Here is a 27,286-nt window from a genome sequence, read left to right as displayed (position 1 = left end):
CCATGGTTCAGCGGCTGCTTCTGCTAAATGTTCTCTCAAGACTTTTGTCTACAGTGGCCCTCTGGTTGAGCAGGGGCAGAGAACAGGGCTAGATCAGGAGGATCATATCTTATTTCCACAAACCATCCTCCATTCCTTCCCCCAGACTTCCTTCCACAGGTCCCTGTTGTCATTACATCTCGAGCAGAAAAGAGCACAGTGGAGTGAACACACCTGGCATCTGCGAGTTGCAGATGTCTAGTGGGGAGGAAGAGCTGTTTTTCTTTGGGACAAAACTCTTCCTAATGTCTCTTAGGTGCATTTGGGCCCCCTCCTTCCCCCTCCCCAAGTTATCTTGGTTGGGGGGGAGGCTTTTCCTGTGGGCTGTCTTGAGATCCTTGTGGAAAGCAGGCTCTCATCTCTCATCCCCCTTTCTCCTCTGAAAGAAATGTCATTGTTTTGAAAAGCTGGCTTCTGTGTCTTGTTAACCATGTGATTTCCTTGCTTCCTGCTTTTTCAATTTATTTGAGAGATTCTCTTTGGAGTAGGAAATGCCTATTTCCATATCATCATGCTGATCAATCCATAGACTGGTGGGTTGTGTCCATCTACCAGCAGGTGGAGATAGAGAGCAATCCTTTTGCCTCCCTATATGTGGTCATGTGCTGCCGGAAACTCCTCAGTATGTTCTCTATCTCAGCAGGTGGTGGTCACACACAGCAGCAGCTCTGGCTAGGTCTCCAAGCCTAATTTTTAGGTTTTGTTGAGTACCTGGCGTTGAGGGCTCTTCTTGAGCAAGTGCAAACCTGGTGGCGCCAGGTCCCTCCTTTTCTCCCCCCTCCCGCTGGCTCCGTTAAAAAAAAAAAAAAAATTTTGGACGTCCTTAAAGGCGTTTATTTCGACATTTATTTAAACGTTTATTGCAGCTACTCACTGGGACACCAGGTCGTTACAGCTCGGAGCGAGAAGCAGGTAATTTTTACCTTTTTATAGCGGGCAGGGGGTTCCCCGATCAATCTCCACGTGGCCTATGGCGTCGGAGGGCGAGGGCGCGAAGAATCGCTCCCCGGACCGCGTGTGCGCTTCTAGCGGGGATGCGGGGGTCTTAAAGTCTGATTCGCCCTTGTTGGGTGTCAGTTCGGAGGCCGGTCAGTGTCCCGGGTCTTCCTCCGGTGCGGCGGTTTTTCCCGCCATAAACGCCCATCCCCTGCTGCTCGCCTCCGCCATCTTGGCCGGCCACTCTGCTCGGACGGCTTCTTCTTGGGCCGCCCTTGAGCTGGGAGACGTTAATGCCATGGCCGCCCTTGATTTGGGCGACGGCAAAAAAGCGGCTAAAGTTAAGCGCCGTTCTTCCCGCACGGCTCCTTCGCGGAGTGTCACGCCGGACGCCATCTTGGATGCGCAGCATGTTTCTCCCCTGCTCTTGCGAGCGCCGGTTGAGGGTGCGTCTAGGGCTGTGGCCCAGGCTGCTGAAGTGCACAGTCTGGGGGGTTTCTCCCCCGAGTTTATTTTGCTGCTGCATCAGGCCTTCCTTATGCAAAACGCTGCCCCTTCTCCCTTGTCCGATAAAGGGGTTGAGGCCCCCGGAAGTAAACGCCCTCGGGTGGATTCCCAGGCCTTAGAGGACTCTGTTTCCTTTGATGTAGATGAGGGCAGCGTATCTGAGTTCTCCCAACGGTCCTTTGGGGATTCCTTGGAGGAGACGGATTCCCGCTCGGATGGAGCGGATGACCCCTCTGCAGCGCGGATCTTTCGCTCAGAGGATTTGCCCAACCTGTTAGTGCAGGCCATGAGCATTTTGAAGATTTCCTCTCCAGAGGACGTCTCTCCCTCAGCCCCTGTTGGCTCCGCCATTATGCTGGGGACGAAGCGCCCGCCTAGAACCTTCCACGTGCATGATGCCATGCACACCTTAATTTCGGCTCAATGGGATGTCCCGGAAGCGAGCCTCAAAGTGGCTAGGGCTATGTCCCGCCTCTATCCTTTGCCTGAAAGTGAACGGGAGGCCTTTCTTTGGCCTACCGTGGATTCTTTAATCACTGCGGTGACTAAGAAAACGGCGTTGCCGGTGGAAGGTGGCACGGCCCTAAAGGACGCCCAAGACAGAAGATTGGAGGCGGCCTTAAGGTCGTCCTTCGAGGCGGCTGCCTTAAGTTTGCAGGCCTCAGTTTGCGGCTCCTACGTGGCCAGGGCGTGCCTGACGATTGTGCAGCGGGCTTCCCCCTCGGATCCTTCCTTGAGGGCTGATTGGCCGGCCCTGGAATCGGGCTTGGCTTATTTGGCAGACTTGCTGTATGATGTCTTGAGAGCCTCGGCTAAAGGTATGGCTCAGACAGTCTGCGCGGCGGTGGCTTTGGCTGAAACATTGGTCCCGCCTGGCTAAGTTGCCTTTTAAAGGCAAGCTGCTCTTTGGGGTCGAGCTGGACAAAATTGTGACCGATCTCGGCACGTCTAAGGGCAAGAGGTTACCAGAGGTCAGGGCTCGGGCCAGTGCTCGCCCCGGTATCTCCAGAGGACGGTTTCAGGAAGCCCGTCGGTACCGCCCGGGCAAGTCGGGCTCCACTGCCCCCTCTTCCTTCAAGAGGAACTTCTCCCCCAAGCAGCATTCCTTTCGCAGAGACCGCCGTCCCGGAGGTGCGCCCTCCGGTCCTCCCCCAGGGTCTCGTACCCAATGACGGGGTCCTGGTCCATGGCCCAGTGCAGATTGGAGGACGCCTGTCCTCGTTTCTGGGCGAGTGGACCAGGGTAACTTCAGACGCTTGGGTGCTGGAAGTCATCAGAGACGGCTACAAGCTAGAGTTCTGCCGACCCTTAAAAGACGGGTTTGTACTCTCTCCCTGCAAGTCTCCGGTCAAAGCTGTGGCAGTGCAGCAGACCTTGGACAATCTGATCCGCCTGGGTGCGGTCGTTCCGGTGCCAGAAAATCAGCTTGGCAAGGGACGTTACTCCATTTACTTTGTGGTACCAAAGAAAGGAGGTTCTGTGCGGCCTATCCTCGACCTCAAAGGGGTCAATCGGGCCTTGAAAGTTCGGCACTTTCGCATGGAGACTCTCCGCTCTGTTATAGCGGCAGTGAAGGCAGGGGAGTTCCTGGCATCCTTGGACATCAAGGAAGCGTTCTTGCATATTCCCATCTGGCCTCCTCATCAACGCTTTCTGCGTTTTGCAGTCCTGGGCCGACACTTCCAGTTCAGAGCCCTCCCGTTCGGGTTGGCTACTGCTCCACGGACCTTCTCCAAAGTAATGGTGGTCATCGCGGCCTTCCTGAGAAAGGAAGGAGTACAAGTCCATCCTTATCTGGACGACTGGTTGATCCGAGCCCCCTCTTATGCAGAGTGCGGCAAAGCTGTGGACCGGGTGATTGCTCTTTTGAGCTCCCTGGGGTGGATCATCAACTGGGAGAAAAGCCAGCTGCGCCCGACTCAGTCCCTGGAGTATCTGGGAATTCGATTCGACACCCAAGTAGGCAGAGTGTTCCTGCCGGACAATCGGATTGTCAAACTTCAGGCTCAGGTGGACCAGTTCCTAGTAGCCTCTCCGCTTCGGGCTTGGGACTATGTGCAGCTGTTGGGCTCTATGACGGCCACGATGGAAGTAGTGCCCTGGGCCAGGGCTCATATGAGACCACTACAACACTCTCTGCTGCAGCGCTGGACTCCGGTGTCGGAGGATTATGCTGTGCGCCTTCCCTTGGACCCAGCAGTGCGCAAGGCGCTGAGCTGGTGGCTGAAGACAGACAAGTTGTCTGCAGGGATGCCTCTTAAGACCCCGGAGTGGATTGTCGTCACGACGGACGCCTCTTTGACGGGCTGGGGAGCCCACTGCTTGGGAAGGACAGCGCAGGGGCTCTGGTCTCCTGCAGAGGCAAAGTGGTCTATCAACCTCCTGGAACTCAGAGCCATTCGGTTGGCGCTTTTGGAGTTCCTCCCGGTACTGGCGTTGAAGCCAGTACGGGTCCTGTCGGACAATGCCACGGCTGTGGCCTATGTCAACCGCCAGGGAGGTACCAAGAGCGCCCCTCTAGCCAAGGAAGCCATGAATCTATGCCAGTGGGCGGAAGCGAACCTGGAGCAGCTTTCAGCGGCCCACATTGCCGGAGTCATGAATGTCAAGGTGGACTTTCTCAGTCGCCATACCTTGGATCCCGGAGAGTGGCAGTTATCGGCTCAGGCGTTCTTGGACATCACGAAGCGCTGGGGCCAGCCGAGCCTAGATCTGATGGCGTCATCGGCCAATTGCCAAGTGCCGCGCGTTTTCAGCAGAGGACGGGACCCTCGATCTCTGGGAGTAGATGCTCTTCTCCAACAGTGGCCGACACAGGAGCTTCTCTATGTGTTCCCGCCCTGGCCCATGTTGGGCAGGGTACTAGATCGGGTGGCAAAGCATCCGGGCCGAATAATCCTGGTGGGTCCGGACTGGCCCAGACGTCCCTGGTATGCGGACTTGATCAGGCTCTCAGTGGACGACCCTCTGCGGCTGTCAGTGGAGCAGGGCCTGTTGCATCAGGGTCCCGTGGTGATGGAGGATCCCTCCCCCTTTGGTCTTACGGCCTGGCTATTGAGCGGCAGCGTCTAAGGAAGAAGGGCTTCTCAGACAAGGTCATCGCCACTATGCTGAGAGCGAGGAAGCGCTCTACTTCTACTGCTTACGCCAGGGTTTGGCGTACTTTTGCAGCGTGGTGTGAAGCAGGCTCACTTTCTCCCTGCACTGCTCCAATTTCTTCAGTGCTGGCGTTCCTGCAAGAAGGTCTGGAGAAAGGCCTGTCGCTCAGTTCCCTTAAAGTCCAGGTATCGGCTCTGGCTTGCTTCAGGGGCCGCCTGACGGGTGCTTCCCTGGCTTCGCAGCCAGATGTGGTACGTTTCCTCAAGGGAGTTAATCACCTACGCCCTCCTCTGCACTCAGTGGTGCTTGCGTGGAATCTCAACCTGGTGCTAAGAGCCTTGCAGAAGCCGCCTTTTGAACCCTTGTCGAGGGCATCTCTGAAAGACCTGACGTTGAAAGCAGTCTTTTTGGTGGCTATCACTTCAGCCAGAAGAGTTTCCGAGCTCCAGGCACTCTCATGTCGAGAGCCTTTTCTGCAGTTCACTGAGGCAGGAGTGACTATTCGCACAGTGCCTTCCTTCCTGCCCAAGATTGTTTCTCGCTTCCATGTGAATCAGCAGCTCTGTCTCCCTTCCTTTCGTAGGGAGGACTACCCAGAGGAATACTCTGCTCTCAAGTTTCTGGATGTGAGACGAGTCATCATCAGATTCTTGGAAGTGACCAATGATTTCCGGAAATCGGATCATCTGTTTGTCCTGTTTGCAGGTCCTCGTAAGGGTCTGCAGGCTGCTAAGCCTACTGTGGCAAGATGGGTCAAGGAAGCCATTGCAGCGGCTTATGTGGCCGCGGGGAAGGTGCCGCCTATTCAGCTGAAGGCTCACTCCACTAGAGCTCAGGCGGCCTCGATGGCAGAGGCCGGGTCCGTCTCCTTGGAAGAGATATGCAGGGCGGCAACTTGGGCATCGGCCCATACCTTCTCCAGGCATTACCGCTTGACTGTGGCTGCTCGGGCGGAGGCCCGGTTTGGAGCTTCAGTGTTGCGGTCAGGGATTTCTATGTCCCACCCTGGGTGAGTCCTGCTTCGGTACATCCCATCAGTCTATGGATTGATCAGCATGATGATATGGAAGGTAAAATTATGTATCATACCTGATAATTTTCTTTCCATTAATCATAGCTGATCAATCCATAGCCCCTCCCAGATATCTGCACTGTTTATATTCTGGTTGCATTTCAGGTTCAAGTTTAGTCTTCAGTTCCTTCAGGAGGACTTCGTGTTCAAGTTTTTTCAATTGGATTCTTCAAGAGTTGAGACGAGTTTGTGTTACAGTGAGCTGCTGCATTCCTCTCCCCTCCGTTTTACGGGGCTGGATTGAGACATAAATTCTGCCAGCGCTCCCTCCCGCTTTGTGCGGCTGTAGGGCCGCTTTGTACCCCTCCCGCTTCGGCGGTGTTAGGGTCAGTCAGCTCCTCCCGCGGTTGCAGTTGCAGGATAAGCCAGATCCCCCCGCATCGGCGGGGTGGTGTCCCTCCCCCGCTCCGCGGGGATGAGCTGGACTGATTCCCCCACTTGTGTGGGGATGAGCTGGGTTAATTCCCCTCCCCCGTTTCGGCGGTGGTGAGCTGGGCAGAGTGTCCCTTTGTGGGTGTAATTCTCTAAGTGCTGAGTCCTGCGGATGGAGCTTGGATATGAGGAGTTTCCGGCAGCACATGACCACATATAGGGAGGCAAAAGGATTGCTCTCTATCTCCACCTGCTGGTAGATGGACACAACCCACCAGTCTATGGATTGATCAGCTATGATTAATGGAAAGAAAATTATCAGGTATGATACATAATTTTACCTTCCAGCCTTAAGGTGACCAAGATAGTAAAGCTGTATCCCATCCCCAGAAAGAGGGTATTAAGCTGTTTAAGACCACAACCCCAGTGCAGTGTTTATACAGTTGTTATGTGACGAGGCTTCTTGCATTGAGTCCAGCAACCTTCAAATTGTACCTCAGGTTTTTCCTTTTAGGACATGGTATGCAGAGGTTTGATGGCTTAGCCTTCCTGTATGGGCAAAATGACTCCCAGATGGATCTACACTAAGTGAGTCAATTGAAGTCCGTGATTCTCAGGAGCTCCTTTTATCAGATGCCTCTGTGGCGCTACCTGATTCTAGTAGGTAGATCCACAGAACATTTACAACTAAAGTTCTTGGAAGCTTCCCTACAGAGCTGTGGTTGCTCCAAATTCATCTTTAAGGATTAGTTTCCTTCTAGACCTGTAGGTAACCAGTTTCTTGGAAACTCCTAGATGTTTTAGCAGCTAATTTTTAATTCAACTGCTAGCGCCTTGGTACCATCTTTTCAAGTCACTCAAGTTAAAAGTCACTATAACCATAAGTCCATAAGTATTGCCATACTGGAACAGACCGAAGGTTCATCAAGCCCAGCATCCTGTTTCCTCCTGTGGAGGAGTGGCCTAGTGTTTAGGGTGGTGGACTTTGGTCCTGGGGAACTGAGGAACTGAGTTCGATTCCCAGCATAGGCAGCTCCTTGTGACTCTGGGCAAGTCACTTAACCCTCCATTGCCCGCCGCATTGAGCCTGCCATGAGTGGGAAAGCGCGGAGTACAAATGTAACAAAAAAATAAAATTTAAAAAATTTCCAACAGTAGCCAATCCAGGTTGCAAGTACCTTGGCAAGGTCCCAAAACAGTGCAATACATTTTATGCTGTCTATCCTAGAAATAAGCAGTGAATTTTCCCCAAGTCCATTTTAATAATGGCTTATGAACTTTTCTTTTAGGAAGCTATCCAAACCATTTTTAAACCCCGCTAAGCTAATTGCTTTTACTACATTCGCTGGCAAAGAATTCCAGAGTTTTAAGTACATGTTGCGTGAAGAAATATTTTCTCTGATTTGTTTTAAATTTACTACTTTGTAGCTTCATTGTGTGCTCCCTAGTCCTAGTAGTTTTGGAAAGAGTTCTACAAGACGGCAAGATTGGGAGAGATTTCTCACAGTCCTGGGTTCCTCTGGAGCATTCCAATTGTGTTCCCTTCACAGATTCTCACCAAGTAGTTCTCAGATGCACTTTCTGGTGTGTCTCATAGTTTCAGGCTCTCCGTTTGATCTAACAGGATAGTAGCAGCAGTCTCCCTATGACAAGAAGAATTAAGAGTTCTTCCTTTCTCTGCACAGCCAGTTAACAGAATAAGTCACAACAGGAATTTAACCACTTTCAAAGTTTGTTTTTTGTCTCCTCCCCCCCCCCAAAAAAAAAAAGTGCTGGAACCACCAGGATGGCTGGCAGATTTTGAGAGCATATGGTAAGATAGAGTAATCGTGACACTCATACAATTGAAAGTCAAATAAGCATCCAGGCTCAGGCAGCTCCTTGTGACTCTGGGCAAGTCACTTAACCCTTCATTGCCCCAGGTACAAATAAGTACCTGTATACAATATGTAAGCCGCATTGAGCCTGCTATGAGTGGGAAAGCGCGGGGTACAAATGTAACAAAAAAAAAACACTATCATAAAAGGTCATAACACCTGAAAGGGACATTTATATAAAAGTAAGCTAACTAAAATAAAAAAATAAAAAAACAGTAGAGGGGAGACAGTTGTTTAACTACCTCTGTAGCATAAATGCACAGGAGGCAAATGTCTTTCAATTGAAAGGAAACTCTGGAATGAGGAGGCATAGGAGGAAGGCGAAAAGGGACAGACTGGAGTAATCTGAGGAAATACCTCTTCATGGAAAGGGTAGTGAATTTGTGTAGAAGACTGTATCTGAATTCAAACAAGCTGGGGACAAGTACATAATATCTCCTCTAAGGTACAGGAAGGAATAATAGATTTCATGGTTGGGGAGACTGGGTAGGCCATATGGTCTTTATCTGCCTTCATTTTTCTGTTTCAATGTTTAAGCCTTTGCTGAAGAAATTATTTTCAACCCTTCTCTCCCAGCTAATTACTGACCTGTTTCCCACCTATCTCTCCTCTCAAATTATGGAAAAGATCATACTTCTAAAACTTAAATCTTTCATCAGTAAAACCTTTGTGTGTCACCTGCACCAGTTCAGTTTTCTGAAACATGCTTAGTGTCTGACTGCTGTTGACTTGGTCAGCAATCATTTGCTGACTATACTGTGTGAGTTTGGTCTAGGGCAGTGATGGGCAACCTTTTGAGCTTGGTGTGTCAAAATTCGCCAAAAAAACGAGCATAACTCGGGTGGTGTGTCACTTCGAGAAAAAAAACCATAATTTCGCGATATTTATAGTTTAAATAACAAAAATGTATAATTGTAATATATAACTGTATTTAATAAACCAAAAACTAATTATTTAACTTACCTGCTTAGTGACTTCTTTGTTCATCTGTCAGTCGGTTTCTTTTGTTGGTCTTGATATTATTTAACTTGTGTGGGGTGCCGTGAACTAAGATAAGTGAGGGGGAGGGGGAATTCTTTAACTAATCTGCCTATTAGTGACTTTTTTGTTGCTGAATTTCATTGGCTAAATCTTCAATTGAAGGTTGGTATTTTGTACACTTCAAGCCCAAGCAAGCGCTACTAACTTCATCTTTCAATCTGTTTCTTTTGTTGGTTTTGATATTATTTAACGCTGAGAATAAGGTTTCACAAAAGTACGTAGAGGGAAAAATTGTGAGTAAAGCCATTGCTATATTTTTCAGGGTCCTAAAAGTGTCTGGTAATCGGATCCAGGCACTCCAAATTTCCTGGTAACTCAGATATTCTCTTAATAATTGCATCTTTATTCTGCATATCGTGAAATAGAACTGGTGCACATCTTAGGAGAGTTTCTTTAATAAATCCTCCCTCACTGAGTGCTTTTCCATGCTGAGCTATGGAGTGAGCAATGCTCAAACTTGCAGATATTAAATTTGTAGAACCTTTTACAAATGTAAGGATGAAATTAGATTGGCTCTTATAAAAGTGTAGCTGCCTGGAAATGTATTCCTTCCTTTCATCCTCACTTTTTTTCAAGAGCTGGGAATGATTAGTTTCAAAATGTCTATTTATATTCCACGTTCTGCTTACTACCGTTTCAGTACATAGAACGCAAAATGATCTGCCATTTTTTTCTATAATGCCATACATCTCGGTCCATGTCTCTTGAAAGGGTCGGCTACTGCTACTACCACTTCCTTTACTTAACCTTGGTTTTTTATTTTTTGGGTTCTCCATCAGGGGGGCAGTGACAGAAGATAGAATTATAGATAGCCTGTTAGCCCTGCAGGCAATTAGGGGTTAACTAGCCTAACTGACCACCTTATGTAAATTAAGATGGCTGCCGCTATTTCTAATGGCGGGAAACGGCACCCATAGCACATGCCCTCGCCTCTCCCAGCCTCCCCCTCACCTATCTCAGTAATGATGGTCAATTAGAAATCCACGACACCCCAGAACAGTAGATTGGATGATGGTTGCTGTGGTTATGTGGTAATGGCGATCACAGGGCCCCCAGAGATGCGTCCCCCACGGCATTCCGCTGCTCTCTGCTCCGCCGGCCGGAAGTGAGGTCAAAGATCCCCTAACGGCCGTGCAGGAGCCGGGGCAGAGGGAGCAGCAGGGAGGGAACAAGCGGAGGACTCGGAGGGAGCCAATAGGAGCGCACACGGCATCCCCCCAGCGGGTAAACATGCACCGGGGGGGGTGATTTCGTCGGGGGGGGGGAGGTCGCGCTGCACCTGGGGGGGCGCATCGGTGATCCGCCCCGGGGAACGCCGCTGCTTCTCTGTATGCGGCCACATGCAGCCGCGTGTCACCGAAAATGGCTACGCGTGTCATAGGTTCGCCATCAGGGGTCTAGGGGGATATTCTTAGGTGACTTTCTTCATGTTTTGGAGAGAGCTTTCCAGATCTTTGTAGAATTTACTTTATCTGCTTTACAATACATCTATCCGCTGGCATTCCACAGGGTTTGATGTTGGCACCTGTACAATTTGTTGCTTAGCCCCCTCGCTCTTTCATTCAGTCAGAAGGAATAAGTCCCTTTCTTTTTGCTGATGACATTCAGGTTGTATATTATGTGGATCCTGCACATATTGAGTGGTTGAATATTAATTGTCTCAAATTTAACTCTCAGAAATTGATACCTGTGTAGGTAACGGGGAGAGATTCTGCTCCTCCTCTTGTCCCCTTGCTGGACAGAAGAGGCATCATCCAAACCTTTTCCTGTTTTGTGTAGTGGTGTTGATTCTTGTGTAATATTTAAAATCCAGATTCAGTTAACAATTAGATTTGTTTCTTTACCTTCTGGGCCCTTTTTTGCTGCTGTTCATGCATTGATAATTGACTTCATTATTGCAACACTTTTTATAACCAGGTTTGTCAAGGTGCTCTTAGAATTCAGATAATTCAAAACTTTGTAGTCAGATTATCATGCAAAGGGAGCCCATCATTTGTCTTCCTCTCTGCCCCCCCCCCCCCCCACACACACACACTCTTTTCAGGGAGCTCCATTGGCTGTCTGTGTCCTATGGAGTAAAAAAAAGTACTTGTTCTCATGTTCAAGACTGTGTACTGCATTGCCTGTGCCACTTTTCGTTGTGCTTATTCCACTTGCCTGCTTAATTTTCACGATCCCAGAGTAACAACCGTCTTGCTATCCCTCTACCATTCTCAAGTTCACCTTGAAGAAATCGGTTTGTCTGTTCTCTACTTTTTGGCCCCTTTATTATGGAATTCATTCCAAAATATCTTCAAATTGAGACTTCACTGCCGAGATTCAAAGCTTATTTTTTCAGCCAAACATTTGGGGATAAGGACTCTGTATCTCAGTTTTTTCTTGTTCTTTCTTTTACTTCTTATGGATGAACATCATAGTTTATTTTGGTAAAGTGCTCTGATGTATCCACAAAGGGCAGCATATTAGGTTTGACAATAGACATAAACATAAGTAACAACAAACAGCAGAGGCAGTCCAGAGAAGAAGACAACCATGGATTTGCACATTCACTTTTATTAACACTTGACTAATGACTCAACTCAGCCAAGTTTCGGCAGAAAGCCTCCTTCAGGGGTCATCAAGGTCTTGAGTGTAGAAAAAAGGCAAAGAGCAAGAATAAATACTATGGATAAATACTCTTCTCTTGAATCTGTCCACATCACAGACTCTGTCAATGTTGCAGCACCCAGAAAGCCATGACAGTCAAGAATAGAAATGCAGTGGCCATTTTTAAGTTATTTGGAACTAATTTTACCCATGTTTTTGAGTCTTATTTTGACTCTAGGTTACTGATCAAGGAGATGTTTTTGACTGCATTAGGTTTGGTTTTGATGGTGTATTGGAAGCTCAGACAAAACCATTTTTTTTGTTGTGTTGTGTTCTTAGTCTTCTACAGCTATTAGGCTTCCACAACTGGTGTCTTGGCGTCTGTTTCAGCCATTTTGTTGTGGCTTTCTTCACAGTGGCCAAAACCACTACAAGATGGTTGAAATGTCAATGAAGCAAACTTGTTTGTTGTACCACCTGGCCAGCTGCAAGAAATTTGTTGTCTTCAGTTAATTTTTCATTCAGGGTTCTTAGCTTTGACATACATATACTGAAGTGCAAAAGGCAGCACCAGTTCCTTATGAAGGAGAATGACAACAGAACTGAGCCCTTTTTTTCCCTTCTCTGGCTCCATCTGCTGGCAGGGATGCATAACCCACTTCCCTGGACTGGTGTGGTAGAACTAAAAGAAAATTAACAATTTAATGAAAGGTGGGGGGGGGGGGGGGGTTGTCTTAAATATTTGGCAGTTGGTACTTAACAAGTATGTCAGTGTTAACATGTGAAGCTTGAAAAGGATATTTTTTTTCCTTAAGATATCAATGCATAACTGGGTGCTGTGCATATATGAGCATTTTTAAATTCATTTGATGCTTTTAAAAGATTAATGTGCAGTGGCTGCACATCTTTTTATGCAGTGTACTGCTATCGGTCACCAGAATGCTTGGATTGCTGGCAGTTTAAAAAATGATTAAATAGTGGCCTGTGTGATCTTTAAATTGGTCATCCAGAAGAAATGCAGAGAGTATAAACAAGTTTATTTATTTATTTATTTATTTATTTATTTATTGCATTTGTATCCCACATAATCCCACCTCTTTGCAGGCTCAATGTGGCTTACAATTCATCATGGATACTGGAAGTAGAAGAGAATATACATTTGGTTTACAGAAGGTTATGTGTTACATGGTGGTGAAATACATAATATAGTGTTAAAGCAGCAGACATTATAGACAATTCTGGAAGTTTTAAAGATTATACAATTACACATGTTGATCTTTGTGATATATCTTGTCGAAGAGATAGGTTTTCAGTAGTTTTCGGAAATTGGTCAGTTCATAAGTCGTTTTCAGGTTCCGTGGCAACGCGTTCCAGAGCTGCATGCTCGTATAGGAAAAGGTAGATGTGTGCATCAATTTGTATTTCAGACCTTTACATTTGGGAGGATGAAGATTAAGGAAAGTGCGAGAGGATTTTTTTGCATTCCTGGGTGGTAATTCTATTAGTTCTGACATGTAGGCTGGGGCGTTACCATGGATTATTTTATGGACTAGGGTGCAGAGTTTGAATTACTACTACTACTACTATTTAGCATTTCTATAGCGCTATAAGGCGTACGCAGCGCTGCACAAACATAGAAGAAAGACAGTCCCTGCTCAAAGAGCTTACAATCTAATAGACAAGAAATAAAGTAAGCAAATCAAATCAATTAATGTGTACAGGAAGGAGGAGAGGAGGGTAGGTGGAGGCGAGTGGTTACAAGTGGTTACGAGTCAAAAGCAATGTTAAAGAGGTGGTTAAAGAATGTGATGCGTTCTTTTAGTGGAAGCCAGTGTAGTTTTTCTCGTAGGGGTTTCGGGATAGAACAGTTTTGGGATAGACAGTGGTTCCTAAACAAACATATATAATTTGATCCCCTACCCACTCAGTTGAGTTTTCAGAATATCCATAGTGAATTTTTATATTTATATTGCAGTCTTAGTGTATGCAGATTTATTTCATTCGCATCCATTGTGGATAGCCTGAAAACCTAGCTATGGTATCCCCAGGACAGGCTTTGGAAGGCCTGGTGAAAGACAGAGCAATTTCTTCTGTCTGTGTAAAGCAGAGTTTACTGTATTGCTTTCAACTGTGTGGTAAATGCCAGCAAGGATGCCCTATTGTCATCTTAGTAGGTCATTATCACATCTAAATTCAAACTTTGCTATATTCCACATGTTTTAGATAAATGCAGTGGAGCAGCAACAGGATCCGTCGAGCATACCTGGAGACGTAACTGTAAAAACAGTAGTTCAGTCCGTATATAACTGGTTGAAGCATAAACACTGAATTTAATGTTCTTTAACCAGATAATAAATGACATTTAATATTTACAAGCTGTCTGAACAAAAGACTTTGTGGCACCATTTTCTGAAAACAAATGTCTGCACATATGTCAAGAGAACTTTAATGAGTTCCACAGATACAAGAAGTTGGTCTTTATTCTGGCTGCGGTACAGTGCGCACAGTGAAATATTCACTGGCAGGGTAGACTTATACTGTCTAACCTAAATAAACATAATACCCAACCAAATTCCTGCTTCAGATATTCTGCTCAAACGTAAAGGAGATGTGATGAACTGGCTAAACAGAAATTCATGCAGTTACTGATTTTCTGAGATTAAAAAAAAAAAAAGGGTTGAGGAAGAATGCATCCTATGTCTTACCTTTTGGGTATAACGGGGTTTTACATAGTCTACAAGCTCTGCTGCAGTTTGTCACAGAGCATATAGGGGTCCATTATAGTGTGGCAAAATGTAGCAAATGCTGCACACTGAGCACAAATTCTATAGCAGCATATCAGCTCCCAGATTCTGTTTATTTACTGGGATTTATTAACCGCCTTTATGAACAGATTCACCCAAGACGGTGTACAGCAGGTCCACATGAAACTTACAATTTTTTATTAACATCGTAACAATAGTTTTATATAATATTAGTGTAAGTTTGCACTTATGCACTAACATTTAGGTGTTCCCACTTATGCCATGTCAACACTAGCATGTAAATGCAAGTATTCTTTAACTTATTTGTGTAAAAGTTTGACATGCCCATGCACTCCCCACCACCCCCTTTCATTCAGGCACTACGTAACTTGCATGCTTATAAAATACTGCTGAGCATGCACCTAGCACTTAACATGTATGAATATTATATACATGTAAGTGCTACTATTCTATATTCTTAGCATGCATGGTGCTTACATTTAGGGGGTTTATGGCTACTATTCGGTTGACTTCTCCCCTCGTTCCTTTTAAGAGACACATCTACCTCCATATCTGGTAAAATGGCAGAAGGCATAAGAATAGCCATACTGGGTCAGATCAATGGTCCATCCAATCCAGTATCCTACTTCCAGCAGTGGCCAATTAATTCAGGTCACAATCCCAAACAGTAGCAAGATTCGTGCTACTGATCCCAGGGACAAGCACGCCTATCTCAATAGCAAACCATGGACTTTTCCTCCAGGAACTTTTCCAGACTTTTTAAACTTAGATATACTAACCTATGATATCACATCCTCTGGCAATGAATTCCAGAGTTAACTATTCATTGAGTGAAAAAATATTATTAGTTTTAAAAGTAATACCATGTAACTTCTTGAGTGTTCCCTAGACTTTTGTACTTTTTGAAAGAGGAAAAAAGCAATTCACTTACCCATTCTACCCCACTCAGTATTTTGTAGACCTCTATCGTATCCCCCCCCCCCCCCTCAGCCGTCTCTCTTCCAAGCTAAAGAGTCCTAAACTCTTAAGCCATCCTCATAAATGAGGATTTATCATTTTGGTTGCCCTTCTTTGAACCTTTTCTAATTATGCTATATCTTTTTTTAAGATATGGTGTCCAGAAAATTGCATACAATACTCATGGTGTGATCTGCAGTTTCATTCTTGAGTTCTTTCAGTACCCTGAGATGTATAGCATTCAGTCCCAGGTGTTTTACTACTCTTTAATTTTTTGTTTGGCTCAGTATATCTTCGAGGTTAACTGAGATTTTTCAGTTCCTGTGCACTCTCACCCTTGAAAACCATGTCTGATACAGGTAGATCTCTTAATTCATCTTCAGTAAAGACTGAGGCAAAGAATTCATTCAGCTTCTTTGCTATGGCCCTAGCCTCCCCTGAGTGCCCCTTTTACTCCTTTATGATCTAACGCAGTGACGCAGCCTGACCTGACATTTTGGGTGGGCCCAGAGCTATTACGTGTGGGCATCCAAATGGCAGATGACGTTTAATGTGAGCAAGTGCAAAGTGAAGCATGTGGGAAAGAGGAACCCAAACTTTAGTTACATGATGCAAAGTTCCACAGTAGGAGTCACCGACCAGGTAAAGGATCTAGGTCTCATCATTGATGGTACGTTGAAACCCTCTTCTCAGTGTGTGACAACAGCTAAGAAAGCAAATAGGATGTTAGGTGTTAGGAAAGGAATAGAAAACAAAAATGAGGACATTTTATAATGTCTTTGTATCGCTCCATGGTGCAACCACGCCTCGTATATACTGTGTGCAATTCTGGTCACTGCATCTCAAAAAAGATATAGTGGAATTAGAAAAAGTATAGAGAAGGGCAACGAAAATGATAAAGGGGATGGGACGACTTCCCTATGAGGAAAAGCTAAAGCGGCTAGGGCTCTTCAGCTTGGAGAAAAGACAGTTGAGAGATATGATAGAGGTCTATAAAATGAGTGGAATGGAACGGGTAGACATGAATCGCTTGTTTACTCTTTCCAAACATACTAGGACTGGGGAGCATGCAATGAAACTACAAAGTAGTAAATTTTAAAATAAATCAGAAAAAATATTTCTTCATTCAACATGTAATTAAACTCTGGAATTCGTTGCTAGAGAATGTGGTAAAAGCAGTTAGCTTAGTGGGGTTTAAAAAAGGTTTGGTAGCTTCCTAAAAGAAAAGTCCATAAGCCATTATTAAGATACACTTGGACAAAATCCACTGCTTATTTCTAGGATAAGCAGCATAAAATTTATTGTACTGTTTTAGGATCTTGCCAGATACTTGTAACCTAGATTGGCCGCTGTTGGAAACAGGATGTTGGGCTTGATGGACCTTTGGTTTGTCCCAGTATGGCAACACAAGAAACACTTAATGTAGTGTTTCTTGTGATACCAACAGATAATGCCTTGGAATGCACTTCATGATGGATGTCTAAGTAGTTTGCCCAACAGCTGCCCTGCATCAACATAAACCCCTTATATACTTAACGGGAAAAACCAATATTTTTAAAATGTAATTACATTATCCTGTATCTTAAATTTGACCAGTCATAAGTCTACTATAATGGCAAACATCTCAACATACCAGACAGGATCCTGCAATATAATTACAGCAATGGTGTATATCCTTCAAATACAAGGGAAATATAAACTACTCTTTTTAACAGAATTTACTTTCATTTCAACAACAATTCACTTACACAAGTTAATAAACTTACATTTTTCAAAATGTTAACCTTTGTCTGCTCTTCAAAACCACATGAAGCAGAGACCCAGATTTCTTACTGATGAAAAAAAAAAGAAAAATCTTACTGTCCACATCAAGATTTTTTTCTGCCTACTGTGGAATCTGTAACACATAGAACATAGCTAGAATGATTCCTCTTACAACTTTCCATAGGAAAAATATATTCAGATTCTGATAGAACCTCAATAATAGCAACACAAAATCCGTTCACTGCTAGGTACTTTGTGAGGTAACACTGAATCCTGCAAAGAGCTTCTTACAGCCTATGTTGCAAACCTTTAACATCAATTCTGAATATGAATATCAATAACAGTTCCTTTTAAAAGGCATCTTTTCTTTCCACCTTTATTAAAATTTGGTCTGGGCTTCCAAATGGCATTTTTAAACAATGTCCATGCCTGATTTAAAGACCTAACCTTTGCAGCTGACCCTCGGTTATTTTTTTTAACCACTTTCCTCCATTTTATTATAGTTATCCTTTCAAAAATTAAATGCTGCTACGGTAGATTTCCTTAATGACTGCACTCCAGTTATCAAGTCAACTTTTATCATGTTATGATCACTGTTTCCTATGGACCTAACACCATTTTCTCTTATACTAAGTCCTTCATTCCACTAAGGACTAGATCTAAAATAGTTCCTCCTCGTGTCAGTTCCTGAACCAGTTGCTCCAAGAAGCAGTCCATTTATTACATCTAGGAATTTTACCTCCCTAGCACTCCCTGCATTTAACCAATCAATATTGGGGTAATTGAAATCACCCATTATTATACTGTTGCCAATTTGCTAGCTTTTTTTTAGTTTCTGTTAACATATCTTCATCTGTCTGATCGTTCTGGACTGGTAGATGGTACTATAGCCATACACATATATTCTTTCCCTTCACACATGAATTTCTATCCATAAGGATTCCACGTTGCTGTTTCATGCAGAATTTTTGTTTGACTCAATTCTCTCTTTAGCATACTCTGTGGTACCCATTGAAGAATGAAAGTACAAAGCCAAAGATGTCTGCCCACACTTCACAAAAGCTGGATGTTTCTAGTTTTCTGCCTAAACTTTGGGCATATTATGAAAGAATTCATTAACTTAAGGCACTGTTAGCTTCTCAAATGCACAGCTGTTTTACAGGCTACCTTCAGAAAGTTTAGTCATTACAAAGTAAATTAAATCAGGTTAAAGATCTGGAGATTAGTTCAGTCATCTCTCTTCTGCACAGAAATTTTAACAAATGTATTCTGTCTATGGTTTGATTGCAGGGCGTTTGATGTAGAACTTCTTTACATAGCACAGTGCTTAAAAATACCAATAGCTGAAGTGGCTGTAAACTGGACAGAAATCGAAGGTGAGTACAAACAGAGATGAAGAATCCCTTCTTTGTTAAATGTCCATGTTCTCTCCTATAAACAAGTGGCGTGCTCAGTATTTCCCAACCTGTGTGACCAGTACTCCCGCCAGTATTTTCAGCAGGTGAGGGAGGGGGAAGCACACAACAGCTAAGCACAGATCTTTTATAAAATGGCAGAGGGTCTTGTCATTGTGTGCTTTTTGTAATCCACTTCCCCTTAGCTTTTTTCTAGCATTGCAGTACCACTTAATGCTCCTGCTACCATCAAGGATCTGAATTCCATCTTTCTCATTCACTGTCTCCTTCTTCCTCTACTACTACTACTCTCTCCCATTCATTGCCATCTTCCCTAGCTTTTCACTTGGCTTTCCATTTCATTTTTCTGTCTTCCTTTCTTTCTCTGTCTCCTCATTCCCTCATCTATATGCCTTGTTTTCTATTCTTTCCTCGTGTCTCCATCATCCCTCCATTTGTGTGTCTCTTTGCCTCTTGCTTCTTGTTCCGTGTCTTACTTTTCTGCTTTCTCCAGAATTTGCACCCCACTGCTGCAACTGAGTAGTGGCAGCCCATCTGATGGTAGCTGATCCCTCTTGTATCTGCTGGCACTACAAGCAACTTCAAAACTTGCAGGCTGGTACTCCTATCCTGTCTGTGCCTGCACTGCTAGAAACTTCATCGCAGGTCAGCACTTCTTGCTTGCTGATCTAAAATGGTACATGGTCATCTGGCAGATCTTAGCAGTCATGGGATGAGCCTCATACCAGGTCCTGCAGAGGCAGATGTGTGTATGATCACTGGAAGAATACTGGGAGCATCACACACCTTAGAGGGAAAAATATCTGTGATCAAAAATGTGAAAACATATTTGAATGTTCATTGTAATATAGGTGTGATCTCTAGAACATCTATAGATCTTAAGGACCGGCTGTTGCAGAGCTGTGTGGGTTATATTTCTTTTAATGTAGAGTTCAACAACTTAAATACATTTCTTGTAAGGGCAAACCTTGATGCTCTGACCCTGGTCTTGCTTCTTGAGCTGGAGAATCCAAGATCGCAAGCCTACAGGTGAGAGAGAATCCCCACCTACTGACTAACTCAGACGTCAAAGGAAACCATGGTCTGCGACTCTGAAGCAGAAGAATTTTTGCTATGGCTGAGTGAAAAGAGAAATGCAAATATTGCCTGTTGCCTAAAAAGTCCATTAGTAGGTGGCCAAATAGAGATCAGTACAATGCAGTATTCTACAGATTTTGGTTAAGTTCTCAGCATTATGGGGTTCTGTTCTGTTCTATTCTGTCTTATAGTCCACTCAATTTCTGAATAAGGATTCATGGCAGATGACATAAAAGAAACCTCAAGAAAAGAGGGAAGGTAATAAATATATACAGTCAACACAGAGTTCATCAAATTAGAGAAAGTGTTCTAAGAAAGAAAGACATCAACCAAATATTTTAATTTGAAGGATAACCCAGTTGTACAAGTTGTGGGGAAACGAGAATTTTGTCAGTAGTTGGGGATATGAAGTAACTGACTTCAGGACTTTGACCTTGTAGTAACTTAAAAACCAAACAAGCTATTTTTAATTCAGGTTCTTTTCATTGGTAACCAGTGTAGGCTTTTCAGAAGAGGAGAAACTCTATCAAATTTGCCTACTTTATATATCTGTTCTAGCTGCTGTGTTTTGTAATAGTTGTTACTTTACCTGCATTTTAACCAGTACACTGCAAGACAAAATTGCAGTAATCCCACTGTGGAAATAAGGTTGACTGAGTAATAATCCTAAAACTTTGAACACTTAAAAGATGAATGAATAGAATAGCTCAAAGTTGTCATAGTCTAAAAAAAAAAAAAAGAATTTCTTTGACAAGGTCAAAAGTCAATTTAGAGTCTAAAATTCACAGAACTCCATTATGGTTTTTTTTTTTTTTTTTAAGTACACCTGAGGATAGAACTACATCTTGGTTTGGTATGGTTTCATAATTCTCAAACCAGAGTATCTTTGTTTCTGTTTGTTCAGTTTTAAATTTTTTTTCTTGTCCTGATGGCGATTAATGAAATGATTTTTCAAAAGTGATAGAGGGGCATTTTCAATAAACGTCCAAAAATCCAGTAGTGAACATAGCCATTTTCAAACTAGGAAAATGCCCCAATTTTGTTTCAAAAGTAGCCATTTGCTAGATGTTTTTGTGTTCAGTGCGTCTATCTTTTTTTTTGTGGGGGGGAGGGGTCCAAGAGAAAAACTCTTAAAACAAGCCATCGGGATGTATGGGGGGGAGGGACAGCATTCTTAGTAGACTGGCCACATAGAGCAGTGGGGCACCCTAGGGGGCACTGCAGTGGAATTCACATTAAAAAAGGTCCAAGGTACACATCTCACCGTTTCCCCTTATATTCTATGGTGAACCCTCCAAAACTCACCAAAAACCTACTGAAGCCAATTGTACATCAATACAATAGCCCTTATGTCTGCAGGTGTCACCTATATATGGATACAGTAATTTTTTGATGTTTTGGAGGGCTCACACTTTCCACCACAAGTGTAACAACTAGAGTAGGATATGTGCCCGGGTCCCTTTCTCCACAGTGCACTGCACCGACCACTAGGCTACTCCAAGGACCTGCTTGCTGCTCTAATAGGACAGGCAATAACATCTGGAGCTGTCATAGAGGCTGATATGTACTGTTTTATTTTTCACGTCTTTCATGGATGGGAGGGATTCAGTGTGCCACTGGGGGAGTAAAGGGGTGGGGGGTTATGTCTCAGTCCCTCCAGTGGTCATCTAGTCAGCTGGAGCACCTTTTTGTGACTTAGTAATTGAAACAGGTCTAGACCAAACTGTCTGACTTTAGCCCCAGTTTTGGGAATGCCCAGATTCTCCCTGTACATAAGTACATAAGTACATAAGTAGTGCCATACTGGGAAAGACCAAAGGTCCATCTAGCCCAGCATCCTGTCACCGACAGTGGCCAATCCAGGTCAAGGGCACCTGGCACGCTCCCCAAACGTAAAAACATTCCAGACAAGTTATACCTAAAAATGCGGAATTTTTCCAAGTCCATTTAATAGCGGTCTATGGACTTGTCCTTTAGGAATCTATCTAACCCCTTTTTAAACTCCGTCAAGCTAACCGCCCGTACCACGTTCTCCGGCAACGAATTCCAGAGTCTAATTACACGTTGGATGAAGAAAAATTTTCTCCGATTCGTTTTAAATTTACCACACTGTAGCTTCAACTCATGCCCTCTAGTCCTAGTATTTTTGGATAGCGTGAACAGTCGCTTCACATCCACCCGATCCATTCCACTCATTATTTTATACACTTCTATCATATCTCCCCTCAGCCGTCTCTTCTCCAAGCTGAAAAGCCCTAGCCTTCTCAGCCTCTCTTCATAGGAAAGTCGTCCCATCCCCACTATCATTTTCGTCGCCCTTCGCTGTACCTTTTCCAATTCTACTATATCTTTTTTGAGATACGGAGACCAGTACTGAACACAATACTCCAGGTGCGGTCGCACCATGGAGCGATACAACGGCATTATAACATCCGCACACCTGGACTCCATACCCTTCCTAATAACACCCAACATTCTATTCGCTTTCCTAGCCGCAGCAGCACACTGAGCAGAAGGTTTCAGCGTATCATCGACGACGACACCCAGATCCCTTTCTTGATCCGTAACTCCTAACGCGGAACCTTGCAAGACGTAGCTATAATTCGGGTTCCTCTTACCCAAATGCATCACTTTGCACTTGTCAACATTGAACTTCATCTGCCACTTGCACGCCCATTCTCCCAGTCTCGCAAGGTCCTCCTGTAATCGTTCACATTCCTCCTGCAACTTGACGACCCTGAATAATTTTGTGTCATCGGCGAATTTAATTACCTCACTAGTTATTCCCATCTCTAGGTCATTTATAAATACATTAAAAAGCAACGGACCCAGCACAGACCCCTGCGGGACCCCACTAACTACCCTCCTCCACTGAGAATACTGGCCACGCAATCCTACTCTCTGCTTCCTATCTTTCAACCAGTTCTTAATCCATAATAATACCCTACCTCCGATTCCATGACTCTGCAATTTCTTCAGGAGTCTTTCGTGCGGCACTTTGTCAAACGCCTTCTGAAAATCCAGATATACAATATCAACCGGCTCCCCATTGTCCACATGTTTGCTTACCCCCCTTAGTGATTTTGATGCAGTGTATAAGAACTGCAGAGAAAACCGTCTTAAAAATGGGTTTCGAAAATAGAGAATTGGATGTTTTGGCAAATGTCCAGCTGCCACTTTGTGCCACTTTTTGGACGTTTTTCTGTTTTGAAAATGAGCTCCATAGTATCTACAAAGCTGTTTAACACAGGACTTGAAAGGAAAATGTCATCTGCATAAGATAGAATAGAAACTCTTGGTTTAGAAAAAGCTTCGCCCAAAAATGAACATTAAACAGCACTGGTGAGAGTGGTGAACACTGGAGGACCCCGCATCCCAGAGACCATGCTGAAGAAATTGAGGTTAGTTGAGAATTCTTCAAACCAATTTAAAAACCCTACTGGTTATGTCTAACTCACTAAGCCTAAACTATAAAGAATGGTCGACTAGGTCAAAAGCCACTAAATTATCAAATTGAAGGAAAACAATTTGTTCCCCTTTACTTAGAATAATTCAGATTTTTATATGCAAGTCTTTCATGCTTTATATCCTGGAACCTTGGCTAATTATTTAGGTGTACCTCTAGAAATGGGTTGAGAAACAGTGGACTAAAAATATCCAGATGTACAGTGTAAATCCCAGTATATTCTGCTGAAATACCTTTCTCTTCAATCTCAAGAAGTATAACTATAAAGGATGCAACCAAAAAGATCTCCATCATAGTATATAGGAATGATGCATATCAGGTATCTTGTGTGCTTACTCCCCTCTGGCGGTGGCCCAGCTCTGAAGATGATTCTTTTAGTTAAAAAGCTGAAACCAGAGTATGCTATAAATCCCACACTTTCCTGGCACAGCTGTGCACCTGATGTCTGGAATAGCATGATGTGTCCTGCCTCATTAGACTTTAAGTTTGAAGAAAATTACTTCAAAGGGAAAAGTAATGCAGGCCAGGATATTCTTGTCTGGGTGCCTTTCTGAAGCACCATAGGTTGTGCCTAAAACAGCAATGCATGTTCTGCTAGTTTGTTGCGTCTGAATGCTATTTGCTTGATAGTTTCAAGTATTTTAAATATTCATTCCAAGGCTCGATTAAATCCTAGGTGTCGGGTCACTGTGGCAACTAGAAATTTCCCCCTGATGTTTGGGATTTTTGTGCTGCCACCGACACCAAGACAGCTGGAACTTCACATGTTCTGTCCTGTGGTAATGCTTGAGAAATAATAATAATAATGTTTCCTTTACTAAGTGGTGCCATAAAATTAAAGAGCCTGCTCCTGGACTCTGACACAGGGCTAAAATGTTTTAAATCCATCTTCCCCTGAAGCCCTGCCTCTTATATATAATCTAAAGGTCTCCAGCTCACCTCAGAGGATGTGGGGGATGGAGGGCGGCAATGAGAGCAGAAGCAATCTCACTAACTCCTGCGCCTATCACCCCTCTCCCCTCAGACTTCATTGTAAAAGGATGTAGCTTCCTGGAAGGGGTATGTCTTTACAACACTTTAGAACTGTGTCAGGATTACAAAGGGGAAGCATAAGGCCCACTGAGCCACCAGGGATCAGAGGTCCCTTTGAAGGATGGGACCAGTGGGCCATATAATTTTCATCACCACAGCAAAAACAGGCCCTTAAAGCCTTTTATGTTCTTGTTTTTGAAATTTATATACATTAAGACATGGTAGGAACTTGACAGAAGAAGACAGTTGGAGACAGAAAATCTGAGTATATGTGCTGTGGATAGGGTGGGGGAGGACTTTGCTAGCAGCACACGTGGTGTATTAAGGGGCCTGATTTACTAAGAGGGGCATAATCGAATGGGGCGCCCAAAAACCCACATTATCAAAACAAGATGGGCGTCCACCTTTTCTTTCAATAATAGTCGGGAATGCCCAAATCTCAACATTTAGGTCAACCTTAGAGATGGTCATCCCCGGTTTTTGGCAATAATGGAAACCGAGGACGCCCATCTCAGAAACGACCAAATCCAAGCCCTATGGTCATGGGAGGAGCCAGCATTCATAGTGCACTGGTCCCCCTGACATGCCAGGATACCAACCGGGCACCCTAGGGGGCACTGCAGTGGACTTCAGAAATTGCGCCCAGGTACATAGCTGCCTTACCTTGGGTGCTGAGCCCCCCAAACCCACTCCCCACAACTATACACCACTACCATAGCCCTAAGGGGTGAAGGGGGGCACCTACATGTGGGTACAGTGGGTTTCTGGTGGGTTTTGAAGGGCTCACATTTACCGCCACAAGTGTAGCAGGTAGGGGGGGATGGGCCTGGGTCTGCCTGCCTGAAGTGCACTGCACCCACTAAAACTACTCCAGGGACCTGCATACTGCTGTCAGTAAGCTGGGTATGACACTTGAGGCTGGCAAAAAAATATTTAAAAAGTTTTTTTTTTTAAGGTGGGAGGGGGTTGGTGACCACTGGGGGAGTAAGGGGAGGTCATCCCCGATTCCCTCCAGTGGTCATCTGGTCAGTTGGGGCACCTTTTTGAGGCTTGGTCGTAAGAAAAAATGGACCAAGTCAAGTGCTCGTCAGGGACGCCCTTCTTTTTTCCATTATCGGTCGAAGACGCCCATGTGTTAGGCACACCCCAGTCCCGCCTTCGCTATGCTTCCGACACGCCCCCGTGAACTTTGGTCATCCCCGCAACGGAAAGCAGTTGAGGACGCCAAAAATCGGCTTTCGATTATGCTGATTTGGGCGACCCTGTGAGAAGGATGCCTATCTTCCAATTTGTGTTGAAAGATGGGCGCCCTTCTCTTTCGAAAATAAGCTTGTTAGTATTCTTCCCCTTAGATTTACTAAAGCACACTATTTTACATTAATGTATATTATTTACCACAGGTCTTATGACCTAGTCTCTAAAATAAAATGTATTAATGGCATTAACATACTTTTAATGAAATCTAGACCAGAATGGGAACACAAAGTTAGTAAATCAGATCCTACAGAAGCTACAGCAGTTCTAGGAGAGAATTTCTCCCCTGTCCCCACCCTTCAGCTTTGGGAGAGGGGGATTTTGAAAGAGATCTCCACCACTGGTTCCTAGGTTTTTCGGATTGATTCAGAGAAAACTTTGTAAAGGCCTGATTCGTGAAGTACTCTTGTGTTCTGCAGGTCTAATTCTTAGTGCCCTGCCCTGGATACAGTGTCAGTTCAGATATGTCAAACATCCTCATGCCATTCTATGTATCTGCTTTATTCTCCAGCCCTAAATTAAATTCCAAAAGATTTGACCGAATAACAAACTCATCAGTTAAGTTCTTTCACAGTGATACAGCAGATGAAATGAGTGGTATATCTATAAGATTTACAATTTGTCTTACATTAGTTGTAATTTATTTTTCTTTGGACAAGTGCCCTAATGTACTGCATGGATGCAGTTTTCTTATGCTGCATTTCTTTGCTTTTTCACCCCAGGATCTAAACTGGTCCCTTTTTGGAGCTGGCTACAGATGGGCAGAGACCTTCTTTTTATACGACTGCGGTATTTGACTGGTGCCTGGAAACTTGAAGCCAAAGGAAAAATAAGTTGAATTGTTGGCCATCACCTATCCCACTGATAGACACATCTGAGCAGAACCACTGTCCGAAAGTTGAGGGAAATGGAAGGGACTGGAATCCGTGCCTTTGCTGATTTTTGTGTACTGTATTTGAGCGTTTTTTGGGGGGGGAAGAGGGATGTTTGTTTTTTAATGGACATTAGTAAGCCTGTCTTGGAACAAATAACAATTCAAAAGTTTCAACATCTGGAGACCACAGATCTTCCTGTCCTTTGTTGCATAAAGCAGTTTTCACTAGCTTTTGCGGTAAATGACGTATGTTCCTTCAGGTAACTGACTGTGCCAAAACTCTGGACTGTGATTCATGTCCAGGTGCAGCACTGAATGAAGCATGAGAGGGCATTTATTGTTCTATAGTTACATCTGTAAGGCGCAGAGCTGGAGGTCAAGGGAGTGCCATTTTTTGAAAGCCAAACGCTACGGCAGATGTTGGCTAACAAGGGCCTTGACATCCCCTCAAGGCTAGTTTTCTAAATCAGATGTGAGCATTGCATTGGGTTTTGACCAAATTGTATGCAGATATACATCACAAATATTCATTATGGAGAGGCTAAAGATTTGAGAATCATTGCACTAAGGCAATAATACATAGGCTGGAGGTTGTAATCCTGTTCAGAAATGTGCTTTTAAAAGTAGCCAGTTATACCTCACAAGTTGTACATTTTTGGTTACTTTACCTACAAATGAGATCACACTATGTGAGTTGTATCTTGATTATAACTGTAAAAGTCATTTTTAAAACTTCCATATAGTATACAGAAGAACAGTACACAGAAATTCATAAAGGTGGCATGTATAGTATTTCAAGGTCTTTAAAGGAAGGAAGAGGTGTATTACTTTATATAACAAACATAAAAAGCATTTGGAAAACATTGTGGGGTATGACATTTTTTTGTATTATTTTTAATGATCACACACTGAAATCATGTTCTTATAGAGAAAGTAACACATGTTATGTCAAAAATGAGTTAGATTAGATTACATTTAGGTAACTAAGGGGCCTGTTTACCAAGATGGCTAAGCAGTTAGCACAGGTATTGGCATGTGCTAAGAGCTCCCACACAGTAAAAAAAACAAAAAAAAAAACATGCTGTTTAGTGAGGATTGGGACAGGAACTGGATGGGGATAGGGTATGGTCAGCACAGTGTACATTTGATACCA

The 27,286-nt window shown here is 44.1% G+C and overlaps 1 protein-coding gene across 1 annotated transcript in view; it reads left to right on the top strand.

Annotated features, from left to right (window-relative positions):
* The window catches only part of ALG5 (ALG5 dolichyl-phosphate beta-glucosyltransferase), an 85,872-nt gene extending 58,997 nt beyond the window's left edge, over positions 1-26,875 (top strand). Inside the window, exons 9-10 of the mRNA XM_030200400.1 lie at positions 18,306-18,391; positions 25,982-26,875. Coding sequence (XP_030056260.1) covers positions 18,306-18,391; positions 25,982-26,097 — 202 coding nt within the window. The 3' untranslated portion in view covers positions 26,098-26,875. The remainder of the gene's footprint in view (positions 1-18,305; positions 18,392-25,981) is intronic.
* The last annotated feature ends 411 nt before the right edge of the window (positions 26,876-27,286 follow it).

The sequence above is a fragment of the Microcaecilia unicolor genome, chromosome 4 (assembly GCF_901765095.1).
Source record: "Microcaecilia unicolor chromosome 4, aMicUni1.1, whole genome shotgun sequence".
NCBI classification, from domain to species: domain Eukaryota; kingdom Metazoa; phylum Chordata; class Amphibia; order Gymnophiona; family Siphonopidae; genus Microcaecilia; species Microcaecilia unicolor.
The sequence above is the reverse complement of the archived record's forward strand: the minus strand, read 5'-3'. Positions and strand labels throughout refer to the sequence as shown.